The sequence below is a fragment of the Coregonus clupeaformis genome, chromosome 13 (genome assembly GCF_020615455.1).
Source record: "Coregonus clupeaformis isolate EN_2021a chromosome 13, ASM2061545v1, whole genome shotgun sequence".
NCBI lineage: Eukaryota > Metazoa > Chordata > Actinopteri > Salmoniformes > Salmonidae > Coregonus > Coregonus clupeaformis.
In genome coordinates this window covers 46,249,954-46,262,057 of record NC_059204.1, presented here as the reverse complement: position 1 = coordinate 46,262,057, position 12,104 = coordinate 46,249,954, and the positions used below count along the sequence as shown (strand labels likewise).

At 41.9% G+C, this 12,104-nt stretch overlaps 1 protein-coding gene and 1 non-coding gene across 2 annotated transcripts; one reads left to right on the top strand and one right to left on the bottom strand.

Moving 5' to 3' along the window:
- The first annotated feature begins 4,888 nt into the window (after positions 1-4,888).
- On the top strand, positions 4,889-7,817 carry LOC121579615 (endosialin). The gene has a single exon (XM_041894357.2). It carries the CDS (start codon positions 5,070-5,072, stop codon positions 7,173-7,175), a length of 2,106 nt encoding a protein of 701 aa, XP_041750291.1. The 5' UTR covers positions 4,889-5,069; the 3' UTR covers positions 7,176-7,817.
- A 3,932-nt stretch (positions 7,818-11,749) lies between these two features.
- trnas-gcu lies at positions 11,750-11,831 on the bottom strand. The gene has a single exon. It is a non-coding gene; the product is annotated as a tRNA-Ser (tRNA).
- Positions 11,832-12,104: the final 273 nt, after the last annotated feature.

Genomic DNA, 12,104 nt, shown 5'->3' with positions numbered 1-12,104 from the left:
GCCATCTAAATATAAGCATATTCGTCTCCGTTTCAGCACCAATTGGTCGATTTATATTCTGATCTTGTAGATGATTTAGGTTGAGGAAAGTATTTATGAATAATAAAAAACAGGTTTGGAGAGCCTGAAAACGGTGGTATGATTCATTCTTCAACCCATTGTAATGTTGGAAGGTTAGTGTACATATAATTATAATAGGGAGAACGGTGTACAATAGTAGGCTATACCCTCGTCTATTGCCTGCACTACCCATGGAACTGTGTGATGACACGGCCAAGTATTGCGCCATGCATCGGGTTGAAACTGTTCCGGCTTGTTCTGCGCTTCCATGATGATTTAATTAGCCTACATGTCTTTTATGTATACAGTGAGGGAAAAAAGTATTTGATGCCCTGCTGATTTTGTACGTTTTCCCACTGACAAAGACATGATCAGACTATAATTTTAATGGTAGGTTTATTTGAACAGTGAGAGACAGAATAACAACAAAAGATTCCAGAAAAACGCATGTCAAAAATGTTATAAATTGATTTGCATTTTAAAGAGGGAAATAAGTATTTGACCCCTCTGCAAAACATGACTTAGTACTTGGTGGCAAAACCCTTGTTGGCAATCACAGAGGTCAGACGTTTCTTGTAGTTGGCCACCAGGTTTGCACACATCTCAGGAGGGATTTTGTTCCACTCCTCTTTGCAGATCTTCTCCAAGTCATTAAGGTTTCGAGGCTGACGTTTGGCAACTCGAACCTTCAGCTCCCTCCACAGATTTTCTATGGGATTAGGTCTGGAGACTGGCTAGGCCACTCCAGGACCTTAATGTGCTTCTTCTTGAGCCACTCCTTTGTTGCCTTGGCCGTGTGTTTTCGGTCATTGTCATGCTGGAATACCTATCCACGATCCATTTTCAATGCCCTGGCTGAGGGAAGGAGGTTCTCACCCAAGATTTGATGGTACATGGCCCCGTCCATCGTCCCTTTGATGCAGTGAAGTTGTCCTGTCCCCTTAGCAGAAAAACACCCCCAAAGCATAATGTTTCCACCTCCATGTTTGACGGTGGGGATGGTGTTCTTGGGGTCATAGGCAGCATTCCTCCTCCTCCAAACACGGCGAGTTGAGTTGATGCCAAAGAGCTCCATTTTGGTCTCATCTGACCACAACACTTTCACCCAGTTCTCCTCTGAATCATTCAGATGTTCATTGACAAACTTCAGACGGCCCTGTATATGTGCTTTCTTGAGCAGGGGGACCTTGCGGGCGCTGCAGGATTTCAGTCCTTCACGGCATAGTGTGTTACCAATTGTTTTCTTGGTGACTATGGTCCCAGCTGCCTTGAGATCATTAACAAGATTCTCCTGTGTAGTTCTGGGCTGATTCCTCACAGTTCTCACGATCATTGCAACTCCACGAGGTGAGATCTTGCATGGAGCCCCAGACCGAGGGAGATTGACAGTTCTTTTATGTTTCTTCCATTTGCGAATAATCGCACCAACTGTTGTCACCTTTTCACCAAGCTGCTTGGCGATGGTCTTGTAGCCCATTCCAGCCTTGTGTAGGTCTACAATCTTGTCCCTGACATCCTTGGAGAGCTCTTTGGTATTGGCCATGGTGGAGAGTTTGGAATCTGATTGATTGATTGCTTCTGTGGACAGGTGTCTTTTATACAGGTAACAAGCTGAGATTAGGAGCACTCCCTGATCATTTCTTTGTCAGTAGGCAAACGTAAAAAATCAGCAGGGGATCAAATACTTTTTTCCCTCACTGTATATATATATATATATATATATATATATATATATATATATATATATATATATATATATATATTATCAACTGTTACAAATGATCCTCAGCAGCAACAACACGAACATGACAGAATTTACAGAGGAAGCAAATGAAGGTAAACGAAACAATGGAATTAAATGGAATGATAATGTAGGTTATACCAACTGAAGGGAACTAACTAACAGTAAATTGGCAGTTTAATATGTGTTGTTATTAGGCCTACTGACGGTTGATACTGATAGTGGCTAATATTTAACATGATAGAAATAAGAAACAGAGAAAGTCAGGGTAGCCTATAATTAAGAAATTTGAGAGTGCCCATTACTGCAAGTTAAAAGGTCTTACAATTGTAATTCTGCATAATGGCACAGCATTTCATTAAATTTACTGTGGGAAAGTTAATATGTTGATATGCTTCAGTTTGCTGCCATATGACTGTTTCACATTTGACTCCAGCGATTATAAGGTAAAAAAGATCTAAAACAAGTATAATTTATATTTACAATTCCCTTATCCAAATGGATTACTAATTTACCTAGCTCTTATCAATAGCTCTTATCAATTTGTAAATTAAAATGCATGGAGAATGGTGTTATTTCAATGGGGAAAAAATGATTGCAAATGTTCCTCTTTGCCCCATGGCAAAATGTGTAAAATTGCAGGAAGTTAGCTGCTTTTTTTTGGCCGACACACATTTTTGCTGGTACTGGATCACTGGTATTACATAACAGGGATACATGTTGCTGACGTTGTGAAATTGTGTACGCCATGTCAGCCAAGCTAAACAAATCCCAAAGAACAGAATGATCCTGTCACGCCCTGGCTCTGGGGACTCTTGTATGTTGAGCCAGGGTGTTAGTTTCTTTGTGTAGTGTCTATGTTTCGTTTTCTATGTTCTGTTCTAGGTTATGTGTTTCTATGTTGGCCGGGGTGGTTCTCAATCAGAGGCAACGAGAATCAGCTGTTGCTTGTTGTCTCTGATTGGGAACCGTACTTAGGCAGCCTGTTGTGCACTTGTGTTTTGTGGGATCGTGTTCCGTGTTGGTTTGGGTTCATGACCGAGGACTTCACGTTTCGTTTTGTTGTTTTGTTGTTTTGTATTTTGTATCGTGTTGCTAGTACACTATTTAAGAGATGTACGCATATCACGCTGCGCCTTGGTCCAATCATTATGACGATCGTGACAGATCCAAAGCCAGTGTTAACATAACTTACATTTTACATTTACATTTTAGTCATTTAGCAGACGCTCTTCTCCAGAGCGACTTACAGTTAGTGAGTGCATACATTATTTTTTTCATACTGGCCCCCCGTGGGAATCGAACCCACAACCCTGGCGTTGCAAATGCCATGCTCTTCAATGTGAACTGCACTTTCAAACTATGCAAAGATAAATTATTCAGTGTTGCCAGATCAGTGAAAGAAACCATTCTATTAGTCAAATTAACAGAAGTTATTTATTTAGTTAGGATTAAGTTATTATAAGTTAGTTATTTCATTTTTGGTCATGTGTTCATCAACACCAGGTGGAGGAAGCTCAAGCTGTAGAATGGATGTATGCATGGCTTTGACAAAAAATAATCAAGAGGTGAAATTGTAGAAAATGTATTGTAAAAAAGGAGAAGAAAAAGTGAGATTAAAGGGATTTCATGCTTGATAAGATCTGCAGAGTTGGCCTGCAGGAAGTGACCTCATACAGCTAAAGTTTCCTATTTGTTTGCATTGAAACTCAAGCCAGTGGAGCAGGTCAATCTGATACACACCTGGAACTTCCTGAGCAGATGCCCTTACATATTATACAGACATACATAGAGGAGCAGACCAAAGTGTTGTTTCCCACCACTATGTCAACAGATAAGGGCAAGGGCTAACCTGACCTTCACATTGGTCATTCCAAAATGAAAATGAATTGATGACGCTGAAGGTCATGTGCCTGAAATAACCTACAATACAAATTCAACCAGATATCAACAGCAGGAAGACTCATTCCTCTATATGTATTAGTATACTAAGCCCTCAGCATGGTACTGTATCTAACCGACTAGCATTATGGAAAACATGATCAGGTAGCCATCTGAAAGGACATTATCCTGAACCCAAATTGTTTGACTTGGAAAAGACCAGTAAGATTTTGGACTGTTTGAAACATACTGTATTTTGCCCCGGGGATGGCCAAAAAAAGCAAGCTAGGCTATCTGCTGCAAGAGTTATGCAATAGTGGGCCCCAAAGCATCAAAAACAAAAGGTATACTTAATTTACAGACTATAAGAGAATAGATTCAGAGAACAATAACAGCCATTGCTTGAACTGTGACTGCTGGATGACCTGTATAATGGTACAGTTCCTACTTGTATTGGGAAAGCCACAATTAACTTCCTTGCTCCTTTTCATCCTGACCCTAAAAAGCTCTGTACACGAAAAAAAGATTTGTCTGCATACTTTTCAATTTCCCTCAGATTTTGTAAACCTGCGTAGTCGCACATCTTGGTCCAATCATCCAACACTCTACCAATGTCATAATTAATTTTGTCCCTCCAGTCTTTTCACATTTTCAGGCGTCAGGAGAGTGCAGAGAATGAACTATATTCATATATTATGAATAAATCCAGCCACACATAAACTTTCTAAATGTCACAGCCAACAGACCTTTAAAAAAGAGATCAGATGTTTACAAGAAGCTAGACATGGAATTCAGTACCCGTGATGGAGTGTCTCACGGTTGAATATACATCTGAAAGAGAATGGGAAAATAATGTCTAAACGACAAGAATATAGGAAAGATCAGTGCCTAGAACAAAAACAAGGATTTATCTGGGTTGGCACTCTTCATTCGTCTGAGAAACTGGGGAAATGAAACAGTTTCCATTATTGTGGATGGAGCTGAAGTAGTTGATGTGGGTGGGGGTGGTTGGTAGCAGGGTTGCGAGACATTCCCTTAAAGTTATGAAAACCATATGGCACAAGGGAAAACCACCGTCCAGCACAGCAGCCCCCCTGCTCCACACACTCAGTCATTCCCCGCCCCCTCTTCCAAAAACATACAATCCTTTTTCCTTTACGTACCCTCCTTCTTTCCTCCCTCCCCTCTCTTTTCATTCTCCTCCAGATCAGTTAGAATGCTGCTACCAAGGCAGAGGTAGAAAAGCAGGGAACTCAGGAGAAGACCTCTGACTAAATGTAAGAAAAGTGTTTTGTTTGGGGAAAAGTGGTGGAATATTCAAACAAAGCTGAAATAAACTTTTTTTTTTTTTTACTTGGAGAGAGGTGTAGGTTGGTGGAAAAAAAAGATGATGGTACAGATGGGGGAGATGATCTGTGCCTTGCGCTCCTTTGCGCTTTTGGCGGTGCTGTGTGCCTGCTGGCCTCCCTGGACTCTGGGACAAGAGCTGCAGGAGCAAGATTCTCTCTGTACTGCAGATGGCTGCTACGCCATCTATTTCCAACGCAAGACCTTTCGGGAATCTGCAAGGTTCTGCAAGGACAAAGGTGGTTCCCTGGCAACCCTAAAGAGTTCTGAGGAGGCGGCTGTGGTCCATGAGCTACTGTCGTCTGTGGAGCAGCGCGGCCCACGGGTCAGGGTCAGACTGTGGATTGGGCTCCATCGCCAGCCCAGGCAGTGCTCTACCACACGCCAACTCAGGGGATTCCAATGGATCACAGGTGAACAGGACACGCAGTACACCAACTGGCTGAGAGCGGACTCACCAAGTACCTGTGCCGCGCCCCGCTGTGTCGTCATGAGTGTCAACACTGCTGCTGACACCCGGGAGCACCACGACAACTTCAAGTGGCTGGATGGCTCCTGCTCTTTGGCTGTGGATGGATTAATGTGTCACTACACCTACAGGGGGATGTGCCCATCTCTGAAGAGTGAGGGAGGGGGACCTGCACTATATACCACCCCTTTCAGCCTGCTCAGCACCATCCTCACTCACATCCCCTTTGGCTCAGTGGCCACCCTTCCCTGCCCAGATAATGAGGACAGCGTAGGAGACCAGTCTGTTCTTTGCATGCTGAGGGAGGATGGGAGTGTGGGCTGGTCAAAGGATGCCCCCCTCTGCTCTGAGGGCCCCCAGGACTGGTGTGAAGAGGAAAATGGTGGCTGTGAGCATTTCTGTCAGAATGCTGACACACACTATTACTGCGAGTGCTCTGAAGGCTTCACACTGACAGAGGACGGCCTGACCTGCCAGCCGAACCATTCCTGTGGCACCGCCAACTGTGAGTTTGAGTGTGAGGAGACCGCTAAGGGATTCCGCTGCAAATGTCCAAATGGATACCTGCTGGCACCTGATGGTCACAACTGCCTGGATGTTGATGAGTGTCTCCAGGCACCCTGCCTTCATATATGTGTCAATGCTCCTGGGACATTTGAGTGCCGCTGTAATGAGGGCTATGAGCCTGATGAAGATGGCGAGTGTGTGGATGTTGATGAATGCAAAGATTCCAGTAGCTGTGAACACAGATGTGAGAACACACCTGGTTCCTTTGCCTGCCACTGCCGCCAAGGCTACACTGAGCTGCCTGATGATCCAGGCTTATGCCAGGACATAGATGAGTGCCAAACCTCCACAAGCTGCCACCAGAAGTGTCTCAACTATATGGGTGGGTTTGAGTGCTATTGTGAGGCAGGGTACGAGCTGCAGTCAGACCAGTACTCCTGTATGGCCATTCCAGAAGGTGATGATGAGTATTCATCCACAGCCACCTCATCCTACCAAACCTCCTCCTGGGTCCCCAAATTCCAAGACTGGGTTACAGACACCACACCTTTGGAGTGGCTGACAGAGCAGACAATCCTTGAGAGGCTTCCGACTGACCTGGGCTGGTTTACAGAGGCCCCACAGGAGGAGACAACCACTACACTGGTTCCTCCCAGGCCGTCGGATGACCATAACTCACACTGGGATGTCCTCACACGGAGAAAGCCCGCTCAGAGCACTGTCACACCCTCACCCAGCTCCTCCTCCCAGGAAGATGATGACGCTCAAAGCCAAGCAGGTGATCCCTTAGTGGTGTCCAGGGTTCGTGACAGCCAACGCCCAACAGTCCAGAATGACAGGGGGGCTGGGAGAGTGGTAGAAACCCCAGACATTGACTCCGATGTTAAGGCCACCACCACCACACTCAGAGTCCCACCTCCAGCCCAAACAACAGCGTTTGCCTCAGGGGCTGAGCGGCCTGAGAGTAAAGGCAAAAGGAAGCATGACAAGAGCTGGCTTCTAGTAGCACTCCTGGTGCCCCTGTGTGTTTTCATTGTGGTGATGCTGGCTCTGGGTATTGTGTACTGCACTAGCTGTGCTGTAGAACAAAACAAGAGCATCACTGACTGTTACCGCTGGATCATCACCTCCAAGTCAGATGGAAAAAACAAGGCGAAATCTCGTGCTTGACCAATAGAGGGGATACTGACTTTTTAGTGAACAGTTCTGAAAGAGGAGGATGAATAAGGGACAGGGGTAAAGGACACTGACAGGATCCAGACCGCCCATCTGATAGCCTCTGCCGTTATCACTGTGAAACTGGACCCCTGCATACTCCTGTGGAACATTCTAGTGTCTCTGAAGTCCATGTAGGAATAATGCTTATTTTGGTACTACAAAAAATCATAACCACTTTTAAATGAAGTGGTGTTTTTTTAGATGTTGTAAAGATCTGATAAATGGTCATGAGGACAGGGGATATGACGTTGCCGAGAGGAAGTGGTTCCTATTTCACTGCTGGTGCTTTTTTGACCACCATCAGAAAATGTCTTAAACAATTGTTAATTCAACAGGTGCTAAAGTTAACAACATTATGTAGTGTAGATCTCGTTATTGAGGTTGCTCATAATAAACAGAATAAACTTCAGAGTACTAATTTAAGAAACCCAGATGAGAAACAATCCCATAACATTAATTGTATGGAGGTGAAAATAAATGTGTTGCAGTTTGTAATGTGTACCCACGTGTGTTAGTTAGGCCTAATTGAATGATGTCCTTCTAGATACTTTGCACTGAATATGCATTGGAATTTAATAAAATCAATCAACCATTGCTGTTTTGTTTGATTGATATACCACATACCGGGAAAATGATTATGAATATTGTGCACCAAGAGGAATTCATATTTTTGTTTTATCTGCCTCTTTTGCCTTTTATTAGGAAACAGCGCCCCCAAGCAGATTTACAACTATATCACTTTCACTAACCAAACATGTGGGGTTCTCTTCTCATTAAGTCTCTAACTATTAGGTCAAAACAATGATCAGTACTTTTACTCAGCTTATAATAAGTAATAGTACTATAATAGCTTATCATATCCATATACTTATTTTTCCTAATTTTGGTAACACTTCCTATGAATACCCTCTTTATAATGCATTAGTATATTTTATAATTCAGTATGATATGCATGCATTAGAGAGAAGGGCTATTCCACGTTAAGAGTATGACGCGAAGACTCTGATTCTTCACTTTCAAAGTATGCCAAACAAAAACCATTGATTGCTAAGTTAAACAAACCATACAAGGACTACTTTTAACAATTTCCACATACATTTTTACTAAAACACATTTACTCAAGGATGGTGGTAAAATCTCCCTCAGTTTTTTATGTGACCATGTTTTTCTAAATCTCAGTTATATATCTACTTCGAATTAAGATTCAAATATGTCTGCAGAAAGAATTGGGTGTCAGCTATGATATGACACCTTGGGTTTGAAACAATCTATTTTGGTTATTGATCTACAATAAGTGAAGTGGATTAACACCCGGTAACAGAATGATGGTAACACAATGACATCATGGGTCCCTGATCTGTACTAAACAGAAATGCATAGCCTAATTATGAATGGCATTCTCTTCATGGTGATGTATCCTGAATAGGTACACAAAGGTAGAAAATTGTATGTTTGGATATTATTCTACACATTGGCTATTATTGTAATGAGCTCCGGCCCCAAAGAAGACCAAATTTGATTAGTCAGGACTGGACCAAATCTGTACTAATCATAGACATCTACATTTCACAAGTTGGGACATCACAGTACAGCACAGTAGAGTACAGTTGAGTACAGTAGAGTATAGTTCAGTACAGTAAAGTACAGTACAGTACAATAGAGTAAAGGCAAAAGGAAGGCGTTCCTAATGTTTGAGTATACTCAGTATGTAATTAATCAATGCCTAATATTATATGTGTAGACAGAATCTACCATATAAAGTTTGATTTGACCCTGTACTGTACAATGTAATCAATACTCAGTCTAGCCTCAGAAATGGACAGCGCATTTGATTTGCCATAACTGCTTTCTTAAGTGGAATCTACGTTTTAGAGTTGAAAGACCCACTTGGAGGTCAACCTTAGGAAATATGATATTGTAAAAATGCTTGTGAGCAGGTCATGAACAACGAATAGTAGTCTGCTTGAAAATAGCCTGGAGTTTCGCCTATAGCTAGAAGCAGTGCCCCATGACTTGTCTCTCAGAGGTGTGCGTTTACCACTCCCCTCCTGTCCCCCTCTACCCAGTGTGTTACCTGGTTCAGGAGAGCAACCTCACTCTGGCTCAGGGGGTCTGCGAGAGGGCAGATGAAGCCTGCAGACAGGCAGGAAAGAAGTGTGTTGTCATGGGGGTCTTGAGGTAGACCTAAGGACCTGGGGTCCCCAGATGACATCACAGGAACAAAGGCAGCATCGATGGCCATCTGCTGGTTTATACCTGCCAGAGAGAGACAATGAAAGTAGTAAAACAATGAAATTATAGACGTTTTTTTTGGTACTTTTTACCCCTTTTTTCTCCCCAATTTCGTGAAATATACAGTACCAGTCAAAAGTTTGGACACACCTACTTATTCAAGGGTTTTTCTTTATTTTTTACTATTATTTACATTGTAGAATAATAGTGAAGACATCAAAACTATGAAATAACACATAAGGAATCATGTAGTAAGCAAAAAAGTGTTAAACAAATCAAAATATATTTTATATTTGAGATTCTTCAAATAGCCACCCTTTGCCTTGATGACAGCTTTGCACACTCTATTCAATATTTCTTACATTTACAGAAGGCAAATAATTTATGCTAAACTAAACAGTGTTGTGTTCGAGACCACCTAAAGCAAGCCGAAACCGAGTCAAGGCCGAAACCGGGAGGGGGACAAGGGGTCCGAGACCGAATCAACACAGAGACCAGAAAAATGCGAGTCCAATTCAGGACCATGATTGTCATTTTGTCAAATCGGCACCATAATAAGAGTTCAAAATGTCCAGTATTTCTGTGTTTATATTTCAGAAGAACATAGGAATTCTTTAGTCATTCAGAATGGTGAAAAAATGCATGCTGAGGCTAAATAGAGCCACTCTACAAATGATCACTAACCCAAACACAGTGGGGAAAAATGGGCCTTCTACGCCTTCAGAGAAGGGCTAAGGATTTATACAATAATAATAAGTATTATTATTATAATTATTATACTATTATTTTCAATGATGTTTTGATTTAATCTCTTCAGGTTTTTTTTTAAAGGAAAGGGTTAACACTGAAGAGAAAAAAAGATCCAATCAGGAGCTGGGGAGATAAATCTAGCTACCTATGTCAGCCATTGGCTAGGCCATCAGAAGCTAGATAGAAGGCATCTGCCCTGTATTAGGGCAACATTTTGGAGTGACAGTGGAAACAACCAATCACATTTTGACTTGTAATGGTTGGGACCATTTTTACAAAAAACTAATGGAAACTTCTGCCTTCTCAAAGGTCAACAGGTTACTGCACAATAGTGAGCAGTAGTTTTTCCCACAGTCTAGCTAGCTATTTTTTGTTGTAGGCTAGTTTGCAGCGGCTGCAGCACGTGTTATCGAAGAGGATGTTGTTGCTAATTTGTTAGCTTCTCCCTTTTCAAGAATAACTTTCGACAAGAAGTTAACCTTATACTGCAGTGGGCTGAATCAGGGTCACACAACAAAAGTATACACCTCACACACATGGTTATGGGCTTAAAAAAAGACACCTGTACCATGTCAGATATAGAGTTGAAATGTATAAAAAAAATTGTTTGCATCCCAATATGCTACTTTATTTAAACATCGCAGAAGACTGAAATATAACAAAACTGTTTGACATAGAAACACTGGATTTTCGTCAGGTTTTTGGAAATAATCTTTATTAATTATGAAATTATGAAAATTATTAATAACCTTCCACCCATGAGGACAAAGAGGGCGCTTTTGGTCATTGACGGCAGGAAAGGGTTGTTTCAAATTATCATCACCTGGCTAGTGGAACTGTGTTTTTTGTAATAATAATGTATTGTTTTTGCTCAATCTGTTTGGGTGGGCCTGTGTACACCCAGGCCACTCATGCCTACACCCCTGATTCAATCAGCTCATGATGACTGAATTGCCATCACAAATAGCCTACTAACCAAGACTAAGGGCCAAACTTTTTCAATACCTGGTTTGCATACCCATTGTTGCCTTAGTTAGCATTTACTGGTAGATATCATAAATTGAAACGTCTTTCCTACCTACACTACCGCTACCGATTATATTCTTCTGTGAGCTGCTCCATGCCAAAACCAGTTGAGAGCTGCGCGCTCTTGCTGCCTGCAGATGCTATTCGGCTAAAACTAGGCTGTGAGCGGTGCGCATGTGAATATATATTGTGTAGGCTACTTTGTGCAAGATTTCACTATAGAATTTTAGCTTTCATTTGACACCAAATGTTATGTGCTCCTATCAACTTCACGTTAGCTGATTTAACATCTGCTAAATATGTGTATGTGACCAATAACATTTGATTTGATTTAGTACTTTTTACATTGAAATGCAGCATGCCCAGTACTAGCCTAAATGACCAGGCTGTATAAAGTCTTCGCCTATGTCTTGCTTTTGTAATTCATAATAGAAATAAATGCTGTTATAATTCATAATGTAAAGCACTTTTTGCAGAGTCACAACACTTGCAAAAGTAATGGTTGAAAAAATATTTGTCGACGAGGATGGGATTCGAACCCACGCGTGCAGAGCACAATGGATTAGCAGTCCATCGCCTTAACCACTCGGCCACCTCGTCAGTTGAAATCACCGCAGAAAAAGATCCGTTTATATACAGCTAAAAAAGCTTCACTGCTTAGCAGCTCTTCGATGTCTTTGCATCAGTATATTAGCTACTGTAATGAAGCTAACATTTCACACGTTGCTTTAGATTTATACAACATGCTGAGGTGCGAAAAGTAGTCCCTCATCTCAGTCAGCTGCCAGTGTGCGGTGTGACAGACAGGCGGGAGCGAAACATTTGACGGAAATGCTAGCTAGCTTTAAATTATATTAGCTAAGGTCGTAAAGA